The sequence below is a fragment of the Amaranthus tricolor genome, chromosome 1, assembly GCF_026212465.1.
Source record: "Amaranthus tricolor cultivar Red isolate AtriRed21 chromosome 1, ASM2621246v1, whole genome shotgun sequence".
NCBI classification, from domain to species: Eukaryota; Viridiplantae; Streptophyta; class Magnoliopsida; order Caryophyllales; family Amaranthaceae; genus Amaranthus; species Amaranthus tricolor.
In genome coordinates, this window is record NC_080047.1 from 10,531,881 (window position 1) to 10,550,467 (window position 18,587).

The window sequence follows — 18,587 nt, forward strand, 5'->3', positions numbered from 1 at the left end:
TTTAAATAATGAATTATGTTTAGAGCTATAAGTCCAATTTCATTGAATTTAATTCACTTTAGCTCAACTCAATTAATGAAACTACATTTTAAATTTTCATACACTATTACACATATAGAGGTATTTGACAATTAACTAACCAAAGATTGTTTAATTGGTTGGTAACATTGACTTTTTATTCAATTAATCCAATTATTTATGAAGATATTTGGTAAAAATTAATTGTTGATTGTTTGGTGTTTATTAGAAGAAAAATGAGTTAAAATGTCAAATATCAATGAAAAAACTTCTCAAGTTTTTGAACGAGTGTTTTATTAACTTTTTAGTTGACTTTTGATTTTTGAATTTTAATTTTTGACTGGTCAAACAATCAAAAAATTATTTTTAATTGACTTTAAAGTCAATTTAAAACTAACCTTTTAGCCAAACCAAAAGACTATTACTCAAAGTAATTTTTTATTGACTTTTTGTTTTTTACTCATTTTGTTCTTTAATAAACAACCAACAAATAATTTTTACAAAACACCATATATAAGAATTAGTTCAAACAACTAACTTATCAACTAATACTTTTAGCTAGTTAAATCATCAGACAACAACTTCAATCAACATCTTTTCCCAAACAACACTTATACTTGTTTTTTTTATTTGGACTTAAATGCCAGTTTTTTAGTTATTAGTGTAAAAGATTTTCATCAAAATCAAAAAGTCAAAAACAATTCACAAACACACTTATAAACTCTTACCACCTACTTTTAACCATGCATGTAAATTAGTCAACGGAAAAAAAGATTTTTGTTATGATAAAAATGTCACAATTGTTACATTAAATGTAGACAAATAAAAAAACAAAAATTGTTTAATGAGGAGGAAAAGAATAAATGATATCGACGGCCTCCGCGTAAAGTCATACGAAAAAATAGCAAAAACAAATGGCTAAGATTTTGCAACATGGCATTGTTAGGTTCGTATTTAATCTTAAAGACCCTCCAAAAGAACGTTATCAATATCATCATCTTCCTTTTTCCTCTTATTATTATTATTATTATTATAATTTCATTCCATGTGAAGCAGCTGCTACTCACTCATTATTGTTCCTCTCTTCTTTACCCAGGTAACTCATCTATATACTCTTTTCGTATTTTTATATTTACAATAATTAATTAATTAAAATTGTGTTTATTCTTTTTAATAACATTGCAAACTCTAAAAGACAGAATAATATTATATTTAATGCCAAGTGGCTTTATTTCTGTAATGACATTTGTAAAGAAAATACTAATCTAATCTAATTATTTTATTAATGTTTCTTTAATGTTACTTTTATCTTTATCATCATTATTGTGTTTGGAATTTTGTTTATTACTCCATATTATATTCACTTTAATTACTTATGAATTTATGATTAGTACTAAATTGACTTTTTTTTTCTCAAAAAAAAAATTAAATAAATAAAATTATGTAGCTTATTTATCTCATGTGCTAATTTTGATATGGGGATTATTGTAACTAGGATAGATTTGAGTTTGGTAGTTTAAAAATTTTGTTGTTTCGAATATACTTAAGAGTTAATACTATGATTGGTTTTGGTTTTGGTTTATGTCCAAGAAAAGTTAACTTTTTAGGCACTAAGGCTAAGGATAGGATAGCATTCACATTTGGAAAGTTTTACAATTAAAGAACACCTTCATGAAAAGTAATTTTTTTTTAAATTTCATTTAATAATATGTGGTACCCAGATCATAAATAGTGAGACATAAAGAATATATAATTAAATATGTTATAAAATTAAGGCTTTTACTTTTACTCTATTATAACTTTGATTTTTACTATATACAATAAAATTAATTTTTATTTCTGCTTTTGAATGTAGGAAAATATTATCCTTACGTCGAAATAAAAAAAGGGCAGCATTACTAAGTGGAAGCATAATAAAGCATTAGTATGGGAAGTAAGTGGATGGCATTTGAAACAAACAATAAGACTAATACAACAACTGAAATCGTACATGATGAAGCTAGTATGGCTAAAAGGGCAGCTGAATGGGGACTAGAATTGGTACCGGCAGAAGAAGGAGAAGCGACGTCGTCGAAATCGAATGTGGTGGTTCGAATCTCAGGGGATGTCAGCCAAAGCAAGGATTCGTCGGAGAGGGTAAACGTCGAGTCGAGAATGTCGGATGATTCAAGTTCTAGAAGAACATCTTCGGAAAACTTTCCTAGAGTGTCACAAGAGTTGAAAGAAGCATTAGGCAGTTTGCAACAAACTTTTGTGGTTTCTGACGCTTCTAAACCTGATTGCCCTATTTTGTATGCTAGTAGTGGGTTTTTTACTATGACGGGATACTCTTCTAAGGAAGTTATTGGACGCAATTGGTGAGTAACATACATTGTCTCTTCTTATAGTTATATTTTTCCACGTAATATGTCATATTTAGCTGTTAATATTTCAAAACGGACTTAATATATGTCAATATATTGTACACATCTAAGACTTGTTGGGAATTTGGTAAACAATATTAATTTTCTTTTTAGGAATTATTGAATTTTTTTTTAAACAAAGGTTCGTAAAATAGGAAAAAAATTCAAGACCATGTTTAATAAAAGTACTCAGTAAGCTCGACAAAGAGAACATTGAGGGGCTTATTTTGGGTCTTGTGTGATTAACTCTAAGCGTGATTTTTCAATTTGGAATCCTCTAGAGTTCTAAAATAACTATAAGTGGAGTTATTAAAATCTAGACCATTTATTATAACATCAATGGCTAATAATAAGAATCAAGATAAATTGAAACTAATTCCATCACTACCTCCATCTTCTCTTAATTCGATTTCTATTTCCTTGGTATTGACCATTGATTATTTATTTATTTAGATCACCACAAAATAATTATGAGAAATAGTCTTTTTGAAGGACGTATATGATATATTTGACCAAATAATTCAATTAATTTAAATTAGAGGGAAAATAAGAATAGGGTCATTAAGAAACAAAAATTAGGGTTTAATCATAATTAGTATAATCACGTCTCGACCCATTTGGAGCTGCAATGATTTTCCCGCTAGTGGGATATGTGTAGAAACTAGAAACTCAAAAACCCAAAAACCCAAAACCTCCAGTTTCTCCATCGAAATTGGAAACAACAAAACAATGTGGTTCTTCCATTTCCACCTTGCAATTATCATTCTCTATCTTAGTCTTACCACATCAAAAAATATTGAATCTTTTTCATTGATCGTCATTGTTAGTTTGTGCTTGTTTGTTGCAGTCGATTTTTGCAGGGTCCAGAAACAGACCAAAACGAGGTGGAGAAGATAAGAAAGGCAGTGAAAAATGGATCCAGTTATTGTGGAAGGTTGTTGAACTACAAGAAGGATGGTACTCCTTTCTGGAACCTTCTTACTGTCACCCCTATTAGGGATGATCAAGGTCGTGTCATCAAATTTATTGGGTACTTCTTTTTCTCCCTCTTAATGCTTTATTTATCATCCCATTAATTATAATTTGAGGGTGCTTGCTATTTTTGATTTTTTGATTTTTTCTTTTTGAGATATTTAGTACATTTGCTTTGAATGATGATTGTGAAGAATATTTAATTACTTTTGCATGTAGTTGTAATTTTGATTGAGATAGTTAAATTGGTTAGAAAGATTCGATGTAAGACTAATGCGGATGCGTCAAATACAAGTAGTAAAGAGGAAAAGGAAGGCTAATTTATGGCTCAATCAATGAGCTAAACAATACGCAAATAGAGGATGAATAGAGCAACAATAAAGCATAAACAACATTAACACAAGGATTACATGGTTCATCCAACTTAGGCTATATCCACGCTTAGCTAGAGTTGTATTGATAATGTGTTTAAAAGACAATGTTTGAACTTGATAGGAATTACAATGGAGAATGATTTTGGGGAAGAGAGGCTAATACATCATAGAGAGAAATAAAGAGGCAAGCAAGGTGGCTTTTGATGAGACTTTGGCTTACAAAACTATCCTAGGGTATGTAGGTGTTAATGCTTAATAGGGCTAAGTAGGGCATTGCACGAAATCAGCACAAATACACCTGCTGCGCTGGCTGCTTATTCAAGCACACAGTTGCTCGTTCGAGAAGTTACAAGTTCGCAACTTCTGTTTCATTTTCTTGCTTCATCAACGTGTACCATGGTCCCCCTTTGATCCTATAATCTCCTTACACTTGTACCAGATTGATTGAAGCCTTGCTCCTCAAGGTGTACATCATCCGATGATTACTCTTTGATGTGTACCATGTTGATTCTTTCATGACCAATCCCACATGCTCACTTGAGTCCTTCTCTTCCATGCTAACCAACTTAATTAATTAGATAAATTAAGTTCTATTTGCTTGGTGAACTAAAGTCACCCCATTAACCTAACAATTTTAGTTTTACATGTGCTCTTGTTTGGTATTGTATTGGGTTTTTACTATTGAGTAAATGGTAATCATGAACTTCCCCTAAAGGGTTTTCTTTTGCATGAAGTCTCTACATGTAAGGAAAATGTAATTCAAGAAATGCCTTGAGGGAGAAGTGTAGCTAAGTTGGTTGCACATCTTGAGTTTCAAGGCAATTACCAGGAGAGCCAATTGAATATTTGTGGGGGCCTTGTTTAGATACTTAAACATAATTCTTGTGAAATTATAAAAACCAATCAATCATTTCATATTTTCAATGACTAGTTTGAGTTCGAATGGAAATTGGTCAAAAAACAATTACCCTTCTAAAATACTTCACTTCATTAGTAATATATGCAGTCTCGATACTCCTTAAATTTGAGGAGCCCGAGCCATTGCTCACTTTGCTGCGCCTCGAAGGCTCTTCTGGTTCTGAGGTTCAATATCATATTGTGGGTAGGTGGGTATTTGGTTGTAAGGACTGTGGTTGGCGAGGGCAGCTAGAGTGTTTCATCTTTGCCTTTATAAAGAAAATTCAAGTGATTTCTTTGTGCTTGTTTGATTTGGATACATTTAAGTGGAACATTGATCTCCAATGTCTCTAACCCACTTTAATATGATTCACTAATCTCCTTGCCGTTGTGAATAGAAAAAAGCGAATTATGCTCGGTTTTGGACTATTTTACAGTCATCTTGAGCGAATCGTGTATTCAATGTTACCCCGCTCTAATCTAAGGTCAATGTACCAAATGCACAAGTGTACTTCTTCACAAATGCTTGTGGCAGAGTCGAGATAACGCTTTCTATGGCCTATACTGGTCATTTCATAGTTTTTCTTTCTGTTTGGATTTGCCTTGTTGAACTTATAGACTCTCTATAAACATAAGGAGCCATGCAATAAGCATATAGTCACGGAAGAAAAGGAAGAGACATTTGTTGTAAATTGTAACTTGTAATTCTCAAGAAAGTTCTCTAAAAGCTTTGTGCGAATTTGAGACATGAATCCTCTTGAAATTTTGGATTGCATTATTGATGACTACACATGTCAAAATTTAATCCGATCTGTAATTGAACCGGAGCCCGTTTGGAAATTAGTGGGTCATAACCTGACACAGCCCGAAAGTACTGGAAAAATTAGGTCAAACCTGACCGTAACCTCAAACCGACTGTAACTCGAACCTGGCCGTTTTGACCCGTTTTCTTAATTTGTCAATTTTTTCAGCTCCATGTCATCTTTTTCAGTTAGGACTCATTATATTTCCAGTCAGTTCTTTATATTTTGAGTCAACATTTATTTGTTGTAGCATTAAAATCGGCATACTGATCCTTTTTTTTATAAGAAAATGTTTTTGTTTAAAATTAAAAAATTTAGTTTGTATATGTTTTGGGAAAATAACTAGTGGTAAAATGGCTGATAGAACATTTTATGTTGTAATATTAATTATGTATTTTGGCAATATCTTGGCTTTACTTCTGAAACATGTAGATTCCTTGTGAATTGTGCTTTGTAACTATGAATGACATATCCTGGGTTGTTGGGAATTTCAAGAGTGCAATTGTTAACGTGGCCTAATATATACTTCTGAATTAAAAAAATCTGTTTGACTTCGTTCCTACAGAATGCAGGTTGAGGTCAGTAAATTCACGGAGGGAATAAATGACAAGGCATTACGTCCTAATGGCTTGCCTAAGTCATTGATCCGCTATGATGGTAAGAGATTGTCAATTACTATTGTTTTCCTTGCTTGTTTCTCATGCTGTACATGTATTGTCACTGAGAAATTTTTGCTTACATGTCTCTGATGCTTCAGCTCGTCAGAAGGAAGCGGCCATAGGTTCAATAATAGAGGTCGTTCAGACTGTGAAGCAGCCTCGCTCTGTTAGTCAATCTCTAACTATGAGTAGTAAGGATGCTGACAAGGGAGAGGTCGCCGGGAAGTTAGATCTCGACCTGCTGCCCAAATCTGCAGAAATTTACAATATGGGAACTCCAGGCAGCTTGTCAACTCCCGGTAGGCTGTCAACTCCCGGTAGGCTGACACCTCAATCTGATGACTTTAGTAAAGATGGAGACAAAGGCTCTAGAAAATCAGCACGCATTTCCTTATTGGGGTAAGTCTATTCCCTTATGTTTCATTTTCTATGCTGTAGCCTCACTATTCTCTACATGCTTGAAAAAGCTATCTGTTATGAAGATTTTCTTCATTGTAACATACTTTAGGCTTCTCAACAATATTTGATTTGTCATGTTATTAATTAGGTTGATGTTCAAAAGGTTGTTCAGAATCAAAATTGTTTCACATAAGGCTTGTTTTTTATCTGCAGGTTTAAAGGGAGATCTTCAGCAAAGCATGAACGACAACCAAGTCTTGAGCCGGAATTTCTGATGCCAAAAGACATAGACCCTGCTGACAGTTGGGATCGTGCAGAAAGAGAAAGGGATATAAGACAAGGAATTGATCTAGCCACAACATTGGAACGTATTGAGAAGAATTTTGTGATATCAGATCCAAGGCTTCCAGATAATCCAATTGTATGTTTAGGTCTACAAAAGAAACCTGTTGTCTGGTAGTTATTCTATAAATTAGAGATGCTAGGGGTTGTCTTCGTTCAGTGTGAATCAAACATTTCAAATCTGTCATGGAGCATCTTGGATTTTATGCTGAGCAATTTTGTCATTTTCAATAACTATACCGAATGCTTTTTTTTTCTTTGTTAATATAGTATCTAAAACTAAGAGTCCAATAGGCTCTGGCATTAAAGGTTTACTGCTTGGGCATGCTTGGGTTGGTTGTAATTCATTAGGATGGCAATACAAGTGAAAATATAGAACTGAAGGGTAGTAGAGTGGTGGAAATGAAAATAAAGGTGGGGTTTAAAGGAAACTTAGAAGGCAGGGAGTGGAACCTATTGATATGGGGAATAACTGATGGTAAGTATTACAACCTTAATGACGGAACTAGTTCCCAAGCAACCTTCTTTATTCGGGCTATAAGCCATTCACCAACATTGTATCCCCTTTATGACGAACTCCACGTACCTTTACTTTCCTTAGTTTGACTTTTATTGGCCTTGTGATGCATTACTCCTAACTTTTACGTCACGTTGTCATCAAAATTTGGAGGCTTCCAGGATTGTCAATGGGTTGATGAGTGCTGGTTTTATCTACTTTGCAGATATTTGCATCTGATAGCTTTCTTGAATTGACGGAGTATACAAGAGAAGAAATTTTGGGAAGAAACTGTAGGTATGTATTATTCAAATCCTTTTGTTCTTGTCTTTCCTTTTTTGTTTGAAGTTTATTTCTGGGAAGTAAATGTATTTTTGGATCATTATTTGATGGATGGACCGGCAGTAGGTGGCTAGTGATGGTTTTTATGGCTGGGCACAGACGAATGTATGCAGAAATAAATCACAGACAAACAAAATGAAGCAAGGGAAAGGTTTTATTTTCCATACAATAAGATCTTTGAGTGGCTATCACTCCAAAAGGCCAAAAAGGCTTACAAAACCACACACAACATTAGTCTTTCCTATTCATTCTATATATACTCTTGCTGCTTCATTTTACCCTAAGCATTCCAATACATTTCACACAATTATAGCTTTGCCCATGTACTGCTATTCTCAAAACATCACATTTGTCCCTCTACATTTCCCATATTGTTTTTGAGACTATACTGCCCTTCCTCGCTTGCTTGTCACGTCTATGCGTAGAGTAGGTGAATTTCAATGGAGTTTTCTGACTTGGTTGTGCTGGGGTCCATGTTGTCTCCTCTTTTGTATTTCAATCCGTGATTCATTATTGCTAATGACTTCTCTGTTTGGGTCACTTTTCTCTCATGAACTGCTAGTGGGGTTACCCTCTTATGGTTTAACCATTGTGCAAAAACAAGGCCACATCACCGTATCGTGACCGTATCTTAAAGGTTTTTGAATTCACCGCAACTGAAATATGAAATATAGGCCGTATTGACTGTGAAATCATCTGCTTTGACTATGAAATCCATTTCGGAACTGTTATCATGACAGAAACCGTATTTTGCACTATGGATTTAACTTTTGTGGTTTGAACCTAAAACATGCCCTTTTAACACTCTAGTCCTTAGTGTATCTTAAAATCCTCTTGAGAAAAATAGCATTTAATCAGGTGGAGTTTTGTAGAACATAAATAAGGTTTTTCACTTGGTCATGAATCTACTTATGCATGCAAGCTCGTACATTTCTGCATTGTGAACAATTTGTTATGTGCCCTGATACCTGTGGAGCTAGAGCTATATCAGTTCTTTTAATGTTCATGCAGTACAATATTTTAGTACGGACTTCCGTGATCCATTAAGCTTGATACTGTTATTTCTGTCTTTACTCTTGTGCCTGTTTGTTTCCTTCGCAGTCTGAATTTTGTTGGCCATTGGTGTTCATGACTTATAAAACTTAAGTCACCTACGCATCATTGTAAACTGCTTGCACGTTGTGGTGCATTTTAAGGCTTCTTGTGTCTAACATGTTGCATTTTTTTTAAAACTGTGCTCCACTCAAGTTGTAGCTGCTAAATGATTGTTTGGCTTGTAATGTTTGTCTAATATTAAATGTTAGGATTTCCAGGATAAAAATAATTTTACATTTGATTTTGTGTTGGTATTATTTTCCCTTGATTTATGTCTGATGTGGCTTTAACTTGTTTAACTTTGTAGGTTCCTTCAGGGACCCGAGACAGATCAAGCCACTGTCCAAAAAATACGAGATGCTATTAGGGAGCAGCGGGATATTACAGTTCAGTTAATTAATTACACTAAAAGTGGTAAGACTATACATTTCGTTTGTATAAATATCAGGCTATAAGCTTAGAAATGTTTATGAATTTGACTGACAATCTACTGCAGGTTGAATACCTCGTTCTTCTTCGGCTAGTTAACTTTCTGATACTTGTGGTTTTCAGGGAAGAAGTTTTGGAACCTGTTTCATTTGCAACCCATGCGAGATCAGAAGGTAATCATACAAGATTAGTATGTGATATTTTCTATCATTGGGATAATTATATATAACTGACATAAGATCCCCTTTAAGAATTACTTTTCGACCAGAAATTTATTTTTTACTCCATCGATTTTTGTTCCCTGAATCTTGCTATCTAGGGGGAGTTGCAATATTTTATAGGTGTGCAACTAGATGGAAGTGATCATGTTGAACCATTACGCAATCGCTTGTCAGAGCAAACAGAACAACAAAGTGCTAAATTGGTATGTCATTTTGTGTCAAACTTTACCGTTTTCAGTGTCATGCCTGATGTGATTTCCCGGGACATGGTATGGAAATCAGTTCTTGGTTCTTGATATCTCAGCTAACATTACACTACTATTTCGTTGGTACATCATTTACTGGATGTACCTTTTTTCCAAATATGAAATACTGCATTCCCTTTTAGAGCATCAAAGTTGAGATCTTTAACTTGTCCACCAAATTTTCAGGTGAAAGCTACTGCAGAAAATGTTGATGAAGCTGTTCGGGAACTTCCTGATGCCAACTTGGTAAGGTACCTTTTTTCTGCATTATTAGATTATTGATCATTGTCATATCTTCAGCATTTTCTGAAAAGCCATTTGGCCCATCCCATTACTTGAAATAACGATGTTTTGTCATTCATATGAAGAATTTTAGTTTGTTAAACTATTTAGACATTTGAAGCATGTGTTTTCTTGTACATTAAAAAAGTAAACTTAATCTAAACATGTTAATTTTAACATACTTGGACTATTCCAATAATTTACATTGACTTGTTGTTCTAGAAGCTTTTTAACATAACTTGGTTTTCCAGAGGCCAGAAGACCTCTGGGCAATTCATTCAGTACCAGTCTACCCAAGACCTCATAAGAGAGGCTCCTCCTCTTGGAATGCAATCCAAAAGGTATTTTCAGGGCAATGCAGTTGTAGTGTTGTCCTTTTTTTCCTTCAAATTTCAAGGATCTTTGAAAGTATTTCAATACTAATCTTATCTTACGTATTTTTGACATTGTAGATTACTGCAGCTGGTGAAAAAATTAATCTGGATCATTTTAAGCCAATAAAACCATTGGGTTGTGGTGATACTGGCAGGTACTGTAGGCTTTTGATTAAATATTTTAGAATGCTTTCTCCCATTATCACTCTATACTTCCCACAGCTGACAGCTACTGCACTTGCAAGTTGCAATAATATTTCTTGTTCGAACTGGTATGACAACTGATATTCTTAAGGATTGCTTTTTATATGTCAATGAATAAGCCATTATTAAAGCTGTTACACTCATAAGATTATGTCAACGGACTAAGTTCGATTGCACTTTTTTGTGACACGTATATTGTAAATTACTATCTTAGAGCCAACCACTGGGCTAACGAGTGAGCACCAAGGGTATCAACCATTTCGTTTGTTCTTTCCTAACAACATGACGATAATTCAAAGGTTAAATGAGTTAATCTTCATTTTAGAAGGGGTAGCTGATGGGGGATACGTATCAGTAGTATCTTGAAAAAAAATTGTATAAAGGAATACTGCTGAAATGACTCCCTTTTACTCTCTAAAGGCAAGTGTTCGAAGAATTTTTTCTTTTGAGAATTAGAATAGCTTGAGTCACAAAAGTGCCATCCCATTTATTGACTCTGCAGTCTGCAGTCGGTGAATACAAAAAGTAGTGTGACAACTGTTTATTTGCAAGAAACTCTTGTTCACAATCTCATTGCACGATGTTCTTCCATGAAGAGAGAAAGTTAGCTGATGCTATGTAATTACTAAGTAGTAGTTGTTTATATCTCAAATATCAGTTTATACTTCGATGTAATCATTTTTTTGCCATGACGTAACTAATTGACAGTGTACTTTTAATTTCAGAATTTAAATATTTACTTTTATAAGAATTGAAGAATGATCAAATCATGTATAATATTTTCATGGGTGTCCCTCATGTTGATTTGTTTTGATTCATGTAACCGACTTCTATGTTGGGACTAAGGCTTGGTTGTTTTGGTGGTCTTATTCTCAGATTAATGATAAATTGGATTGTATGCACTATGCAGCTTATTTACCTTAGTTCCTTCGTGTTGTCTTTTTGTAGTGTTCATTTGGTGGAGCTAAAAGGAACAGGAGAATTGTTTGCGATGAAGGCAATGGAGAAAGATGTCATGATTAATCGTAATAAGGTTTTTCACTGGAAACAAAATTGTCTCGAATAATTGTTTTCTGATCACTTATATGCAAGTTATCTAGTTATTTTTATTCAGTTCTTGCAAATTTGTTGGGCTATCGTTGGAACCTTTTGTTTCTACAGTCTAATTATTGATATGAACCATCTTGCATTATGAATTGCAGTTACTTGTGCTATCATGTCATTCCTCATACTTTTGATATGCTTCCATTCCGTTCTCTCTCTCTATGTCTGTTGTTTGTCCAAGATCTCTGTCTACTTGTGTTTTGAAATCGCATTCATGTGATTAGTATTGCAAAATCAGACCTCATTTTAGCTTGAGATTTGGCCTAGGCTAGTTATCCATGTGGTTGAGACTTGAGAAGGTTTAAATTGATAGACTTACTTATTAACTGAAAAAACCTTATGTGACAGGTCATAGCGAATTGTTTGTAGTGGATCAGAGGCATGATGTGATGTAACTTATGGTTACAACAAAAGACGTTCTTCCAATTTTTTTTATTTGTTTATCGGAAACAACCTCTTTGTTAGTTTTATCGCTAAAAGGGTATGGTTGCGTATATCCGACCCTCCCAAACCCCATCCTAAGTGAGAGCCACTTAATGGCTTTGTGGTGATGGAGTGGTAAGACATTTACAAGAATCTTGGAAATTCGTCTAGTAGGCTTTTTGAATGAACCTCTTTGGCCTTTGCTTTCTTCCCTAGACGAACTCTAATCTAGGTCGATCCCTTTAATCAAAGTTCATATTCGATCCATTTGCTCAAATTTCGATCTTCACAATAAAAGAGAATGGTAGTAGAGGTGAGTATCGTAATGAGAGACTCCACAACAGCTACAACTCTTTGTATGCTTATATTGTTCTTTTTCCCTCCCTTCTCAGACTTTAGGGGTTAGAATTTGACCTTCTGTTTCCTTTTCTTCTTCTAGTTGATGGCATTTTAATAATATCCTCTCCTTGCCATGGCGTTGATAGTATTTATGAAGGTTTTGGATATGGAACAAGAAGTGAGTAGAGTCTATTATGAAATTTGCGTGTGACTTATTATTAGTTAATACGTGGTATACAAAGTGTGAAATTGGTGACTTATAGAAGTTTGTTAACCAAATGGCATCACCTTATTGGATTTCTGTATCACATTTATTATATTTGTCTAGAAGGACCTAAAGTACTTGCTAATTCCTCACAGGTTCATCGTGCTTGTATTGAACGGGAAATTATCTCTTTGCTGGATCATCCATTCCTTCCTACATTATATGCTTCTTTTCAGGTATTGATATACGTGTCATGATGCTACTCTAACCCCATGCTTAGTCTATAAGTTTTCATTCTATATTCTTGACATAAATTGTAATATTAATGACAATGATGATAGTAAAATAAAGACTCTGTATTTGGAAACCAAAACTCCGTTGCTTTTTAGGATGAATTACGTATGTTTCTTGGGCAACTAATACTTTTTAGAGCACAAGTTTTCACTGCGTTGGCATGTCAAATTCCCATTATTACAGTCCTTTATCTGTATGTTACCAGTAAACCTTTAAAATTGATCCTTGTTGTTGGGTGTTGATGAGCATTCAAACCTCTGATATAATACCATGTCCCAGAAAAAGATGGAAAAATACTGTGCTTGCGAATGTGTTTTGCGGAAACAGTCATATTTTGCAGAAAATGACTATAACGAAGTAAAAATGCAAACCACGGCCGATGTCGATGCTGCGTGAGTTTTAAAAAAAAATCACTTTAGGGGTGTTGAACTTATAATTGCATTTTTGTTGTTGAACTACTATTGTTATGCAATTATATGCCCATAGCTATAATAGTTGCACTATATGAGGTACTTTTAGTGCATACTTAACTTAATAATTTTTTGCTAAAGTTAATTAACTTATTAGCTAATTTTTTTTGTTTAACGACTAAGATTATGAGTTACAGTAATTTAAATGATCCATAATAATTAGTTTTAATGGGTATTTATGGAGTTTTAATGGGAAGACAATTAACTGTTGTAAAGGTGAAATTTCAATGCAGTGTTTTGACCTTGAACTCATGCAGTGATTTAACGCCACGACAACTCTCAAAGAGATTACATAACGGGCATTACGTAATGACAAGAGAGTTTTTATTCCATGCCCAAAAAAGAGGCCTCATTTAAAAGTGTAAAGTAATATATTGAAATTTTATGGACACTCATTGATGCATTTTTGTGTTTATTCTTACACAATGGTTGGACATTGCTAACCTAAAGGCTGCAAGGTTATTTTATAAAACAGTTGTTTGCTTAAATAAGATAATTTTACTCATCTGAGCCCTAAAATGTTGTCACATCAGTCACCCTTGTGGTGATTTTCTCAATCTTGTTTGTCATATTTGTTTCTCCTCAGACTTCTACACATGTTTGTCTGATAACGGACTTCTGCCCTGGTGGAGAGTTATTTGCTTTGCTTGACAAACAACCATTGAAAATATTTAAAGAAGATTCATCCAGGTAGGCTATTAATCAAACCACTTTATCATGCTTTATTCACCCTTCTAATGTCGCTCGTTTTACTTAGGAAAACAGTATTTGATTTTTCTGTTATATATTTATAGTTACAGTTATCACTGTGGCATTGGAAACTCAATGTTTCTTATGTGTCATAGTGTTCAAATATTCACTTGGCCAAAGTTCATCATTTGTGAAATTAATTGACCATATACGAGTAGGGATTTTCTGTTGCACTCATTGCTTATTTTTTAGACTGAAATAACATTTATATTTTGGTTTTGAAACTGTTATGTTTCTTCTATTAAATTTCATTGAGATCTCATCCTCAGGTTCTATGCGGCAGAGGTTGTAATTGGATTGGAGTATCTTCATTGTTTAGGTACAGTTGAGAATGTGGATCTTGCTTTATTGCTTTGTATTTGTTGGTCAGTGTTTCTTGTATAAATCTTACTGTATCTCTTTAGAAGTAAAAGAAAATTAGTTTCGTGAACAACCCTCAATAATACTGTTTAGGGGTGATATTCTGAACATCTGGGTTTCTTAGGGAAGACATGGCCCATGAATGGAAAATTTGCCTTTTACTTATGGTGATGGCGAGGTGAATATTCGGTTTGTTCGCCTGAGAGGCCTTTTAGTTGATGAGTTAAATACTTATTTATGTAATGGAGTGTGTCTGTTTTATATGACGGCATTTTCATTCGTCATACTGTCCTTATTCTGTTTTGTTGCTGATATGCTTTAATAATGTGCGAACAGGTATTATATACCGTGACTTGAAGCCTGAAAATATACTGTTACAGAAGGATGGGCATGTCGTTTTGACTGACTTTGACCTTTCATTCTTGACTGTCTGCAAACCTCATGTAAGTTTTATCAATGATTATTGTGTATCATCAAGCAAATGATTTTGATTGTGCTGAAGTTATCTCTCATATCTTATGAAATAATTACCTGGTGGACAGATAATAAAACCTCCACAACCAAAGAAACGAAGATCTCGTAGTCAACCACCTCCTACATTTGTAGCAGAGCCAGTTACTCAGTCTAACTCATTTGTTGGAACTGAGGAGTACATTGCTCCTGTAAGTTTATCTTCTTTCAATGCCCCTTTAGCAATAAACTGATTATTGCCTCTGAGTACTCAACACTAGTTTCTTGACTTTGTTCACAAAACCTCTTAATTTATTTACTTTGTATACCTTTTCAATGAAAGTTTTCATTCTAGATGCAGTCCAAGATTTATAGTTTTTTGGTTTTAGATATTATGAACTATGATAAATGTCTCGTTACATCAAGTCCAATGCTTATATCTATATGAAGTTGCAGATGTTGTTTGCTATCAAAGGTCAATCAAAAATAATCTTTTTGTTTTTACGTGGGTAAGCATATATTCGCCCCCAAACCCTGTTGTGTTGGGAGCCACTTGTGGCATCGTGAAACTTGGGATAACGGAATTTAGCACCTTTTCTATAAAAGAAAATTAAGCAATCTGTCGTCGTTTGTTCTGTTATAATTTATACATGCTCGAATTGGTGGATGATGTTGAATCATCTACTAGTGATGTCGTCTACACTAATTTTCTGTTATAGCTTCAGGATGTTGCTTACACATTCTAATAGCCGACTTATTTTATTTCAAAAAGGAGCTCTTACACGTTTTCTGTATTTTAGGAAGTTATTACTGGAGCAAGCCATACTAGCGCTATCGACTGGTGGGCTTTAGGTGAGTAACTTCAACCTTGAGTAGTTTAATTTCCTATAAACAAACTATTATAAAACATCCTTCTACTTTTAATACACTCCAATTTGCGTCACCATGGAGCTCAACTCGGGTCTTCTAGGAAGGTTCGGTAGCATTCCACTCGTTCACAGGTTCTTGAATAGTTATAACCTCAGTGCACCTAAACCAAGAAAGCTTTCTCATTAATCAAGCTTAAACAGTATACCGACTGCTCGTATGATTCTATACATGATGAAATTTCTCCAAAATAAAACACAACTTGGATGTAGATATATTGACATGAAAGGAGACGTCTTGTGACCATTAGAGCTGGGATTCTTTGTTGAACCCTTGGTCATGTCAAGGTGCACCTTGTATGGTAGAGACGTCATATCTGTATAATGTTATTGTTGCTGTCATTTCTTCCCTGCCTTTGGCCATCAAATTTGATCTAGATGTATTAACCGAATAAACCAAGAAGACCACAGCTTTTGTGATTAACTCTGGAGGGGTCAGTGGGTCATTGCCAGTGGCGGTCTGGCGGATACAGGAAAAAAGAAGTGATGTCAAAAAAGTTTTCAAGTATAACGCACTTCATGGGTTTCGAACCCTGGTCACTCATGTGGAAAACAATAAACTAACAAATTCATCTATGATATATTTACATATACTGCTTGATTTTATTTTGGATTTAAGTGATGTCAATTGACCTCAATGACTACACACTAGATCCGCACATGGTCACTGCTGAGGCCTTGGCAAATTTGTCAAAGGTTTACATCTTGTGTTTGAAAGATTTCCGATTCACTTACCTTTATCATCCATCTACCTCTTTTGATAATTCATATCTGATGTACCACTGTCGGAGCCTATATTTTTGCGCTATTGCTTATTACTTTCAACTTTAGTGGCTTTTCTTTCTAAGGTGCTCGACCATAAATCTAGCTGTTTTTGCTCCTCTCAGGCATATTGTTGTATGAGATGCTTTATGGACGTACTCCTTTCCGAGGGAAGAACAGACAAAAGACATTTGCGAACATCTTGCACAAAGACCTCACTTTTCCAAGTAGCATTCCGGTAAAAAAAATTGTTCCAGGCTTGTTTGTCGTTATTCATGATTTCTTTGTCTTCAGCTATATTTCAGGGGGTGTTACTAGGACCAAAAATTAGAGGAAGCCAGATTCTTAAGACAACTTATGTTTTTTTTCGATATTTCAGGTAAGCCTCCAAGCAAGACAGTTAATCTATGCCCTATTAAGTAGGGATCCTGCTACCAGGTTGGGATCCCAAGGGGGAGCCACTGAAATAAAAGAGCATCCTTTTTTCCGTGGAATAAACTGGCCTCTGATTCGTTGCATGGTAACACTTTTCACATCACTTTTTTGATCTCGAAAATACTCTGTTCTTGCTCTTTAATGGTTGAAAGCTGAAGACTTGGTGTTAACATTTCATGTCTTGCTTATAGGATCCACCGTCCTTGGATGCGCCTCTTCAACTAATTAAAAAAGATCCAAATGCGAAGGAAGTTAAATGGGATGACGATGGAGTCCTTGCTTCTCCAATGGACTTATTCTAGGTATTTTTTCGTCAAGTAATGACTTCGTTATTACAAGGGTGAAACTGCGTACATATGACCTTCCCTAATTTCTCCTAGATGGAATTGATTTGCACCGAGCATTTGTTATTGTTAGAGTATATAACATCCTAGGGATTCAACTATAAGCTTAAGCTTTTGGTTGAGTTTGGTCCCTCGACAAGGTATCAGAAGCCAGCATGACAAATAAATCATGTGTTCAAATCTCAATTACCTCTCATTTAAAGTGGAATATTCAACATTAGGTTTGAGGAGGGCCTGTGTTGCATCCACAATTCTAGCCTAAAGGCTCTCGTGTGAGGGGGCATGTTAGAGTATATAATATATTCTGGAGCCTCAACCACAACTTTTGGTTGAGTTGGTTTCTTGACAGTTATATCCCTAATTGTATCTCATTCATCATTGCCCGCAATCGCATGTTGTGTAGACTTTATCGAAGTAGGTTGATGTGTGTTTCATATGTTTATAGCAGGCACATCGGAGAAGCTCATGTCATAGGAGAAGAAATCGTACGATTGAATAAAAGTTTTGAGATAATGTACATAGAGGAAGAGGTACATACTGAAGTAGGATGTTTAGTGTTGTTTTTATTTCCAGTTAATCATACTTTTGTATATGTATATTCATATTCATTTCTGTTCAAAAACAATCTAACATTGTAAACTCAAAGATCTCCTCTTCCAAGTTCCATGTAAGTTATGATGTAGAATTTTTTCATCTCCTAAGTTAGCTTGGCTTATATTCACCATCGACAAATGATTTATCATATGGATGAGTTGTGTTCCTCGGATCTTTTTTTAATCATTACATTTCTTTCTTTTATGTGAAAACATCCTGAGAGAACCGTAAGGATTAGAACAAAACAAAGAATAGTATCAGGATCCAACTCATGTCATAAGGTGTCTTTGCCTTTGCCTTCGCCTTTTACATATCATTAATTACGGTTTTTATCTAGTTATTTTTACATTATTTTATTTTATTTTATTTGTATATATTTTATTAATTTTTTTATTGTAAGTTTAAGGGCCAAGCTTGGTTTCAATTTCACTCAATATTTTTAGTTGGAAGATCCTGTCTTTCTGAGAATCTTTCTTGAGCCAATGGACTTTTTAGCCGCATTTTCCTTTATGGGTATGAGTTATCGCCTTCTTTTTCTACCCAATTTCCTATGAATGGGATACACATGGTACGATGA

At 34.5% G+C, this 18,587-nt stretch overlaps 1 protein-coding gene across 2 annotated transcripts; it reads left to right on the forward strand.

The window, feature by feature from the left end:
* The first annotated feature begins 939 nt into the window (after nt 1-939).
* Nucleotides 940-18,117, forward strand: LOC130825466 (phototropin-2). Of its 2 annotated transcripts, none has more exons than XM_057690713.1 (24): nt 940-1,114; nt 1,874-2,375; nt 3,268-3,450; nt 6,032-6,123; nt 6,224-6,524; nt 6,738-6,945; nt 7,589-7,659; nt 9,107-9,213; nt 9,352-9,401; nt 9,548-9,652; nt 9,881-9,940; nt 10,228-10,317; nt 10,429-10,505; nt 11,503-11,587; nt 12,781-12,861; nt 13,976-14,079; nt 14,409-14,458; nt 14,836-14,942; nt 15,042-15,161; nt 15,750-15,801; nt 16,763-16,875; nt 17,017-17,157; nt 17,264-17,374; nt 17,862-18,117. In XM_057690713.1, the coding sequence occupies exons 2-23, from the start codon at nt 1,945-1,947 to the stop codon at nt 17,372-17,374; spliced, it is 2,739 nt and encodes a 912-aa protein (XP_057546696.1). In that variant the 5' UTR covers nt 940-1,114; nt 1,874-1,944; the 3' UTR covers nt 17,862-18,117. The 2 variants fall into 2 exon arrangements, with proteins under 2 accessions (XP_057546696.1, XP_057546704.1); XM_057690721.1 differs by having other exon boundaries at nt 17,865-18,117.
* The last annotated feature ends 470 nt before the right edge of the window (nt 18,118-18,587 follow it).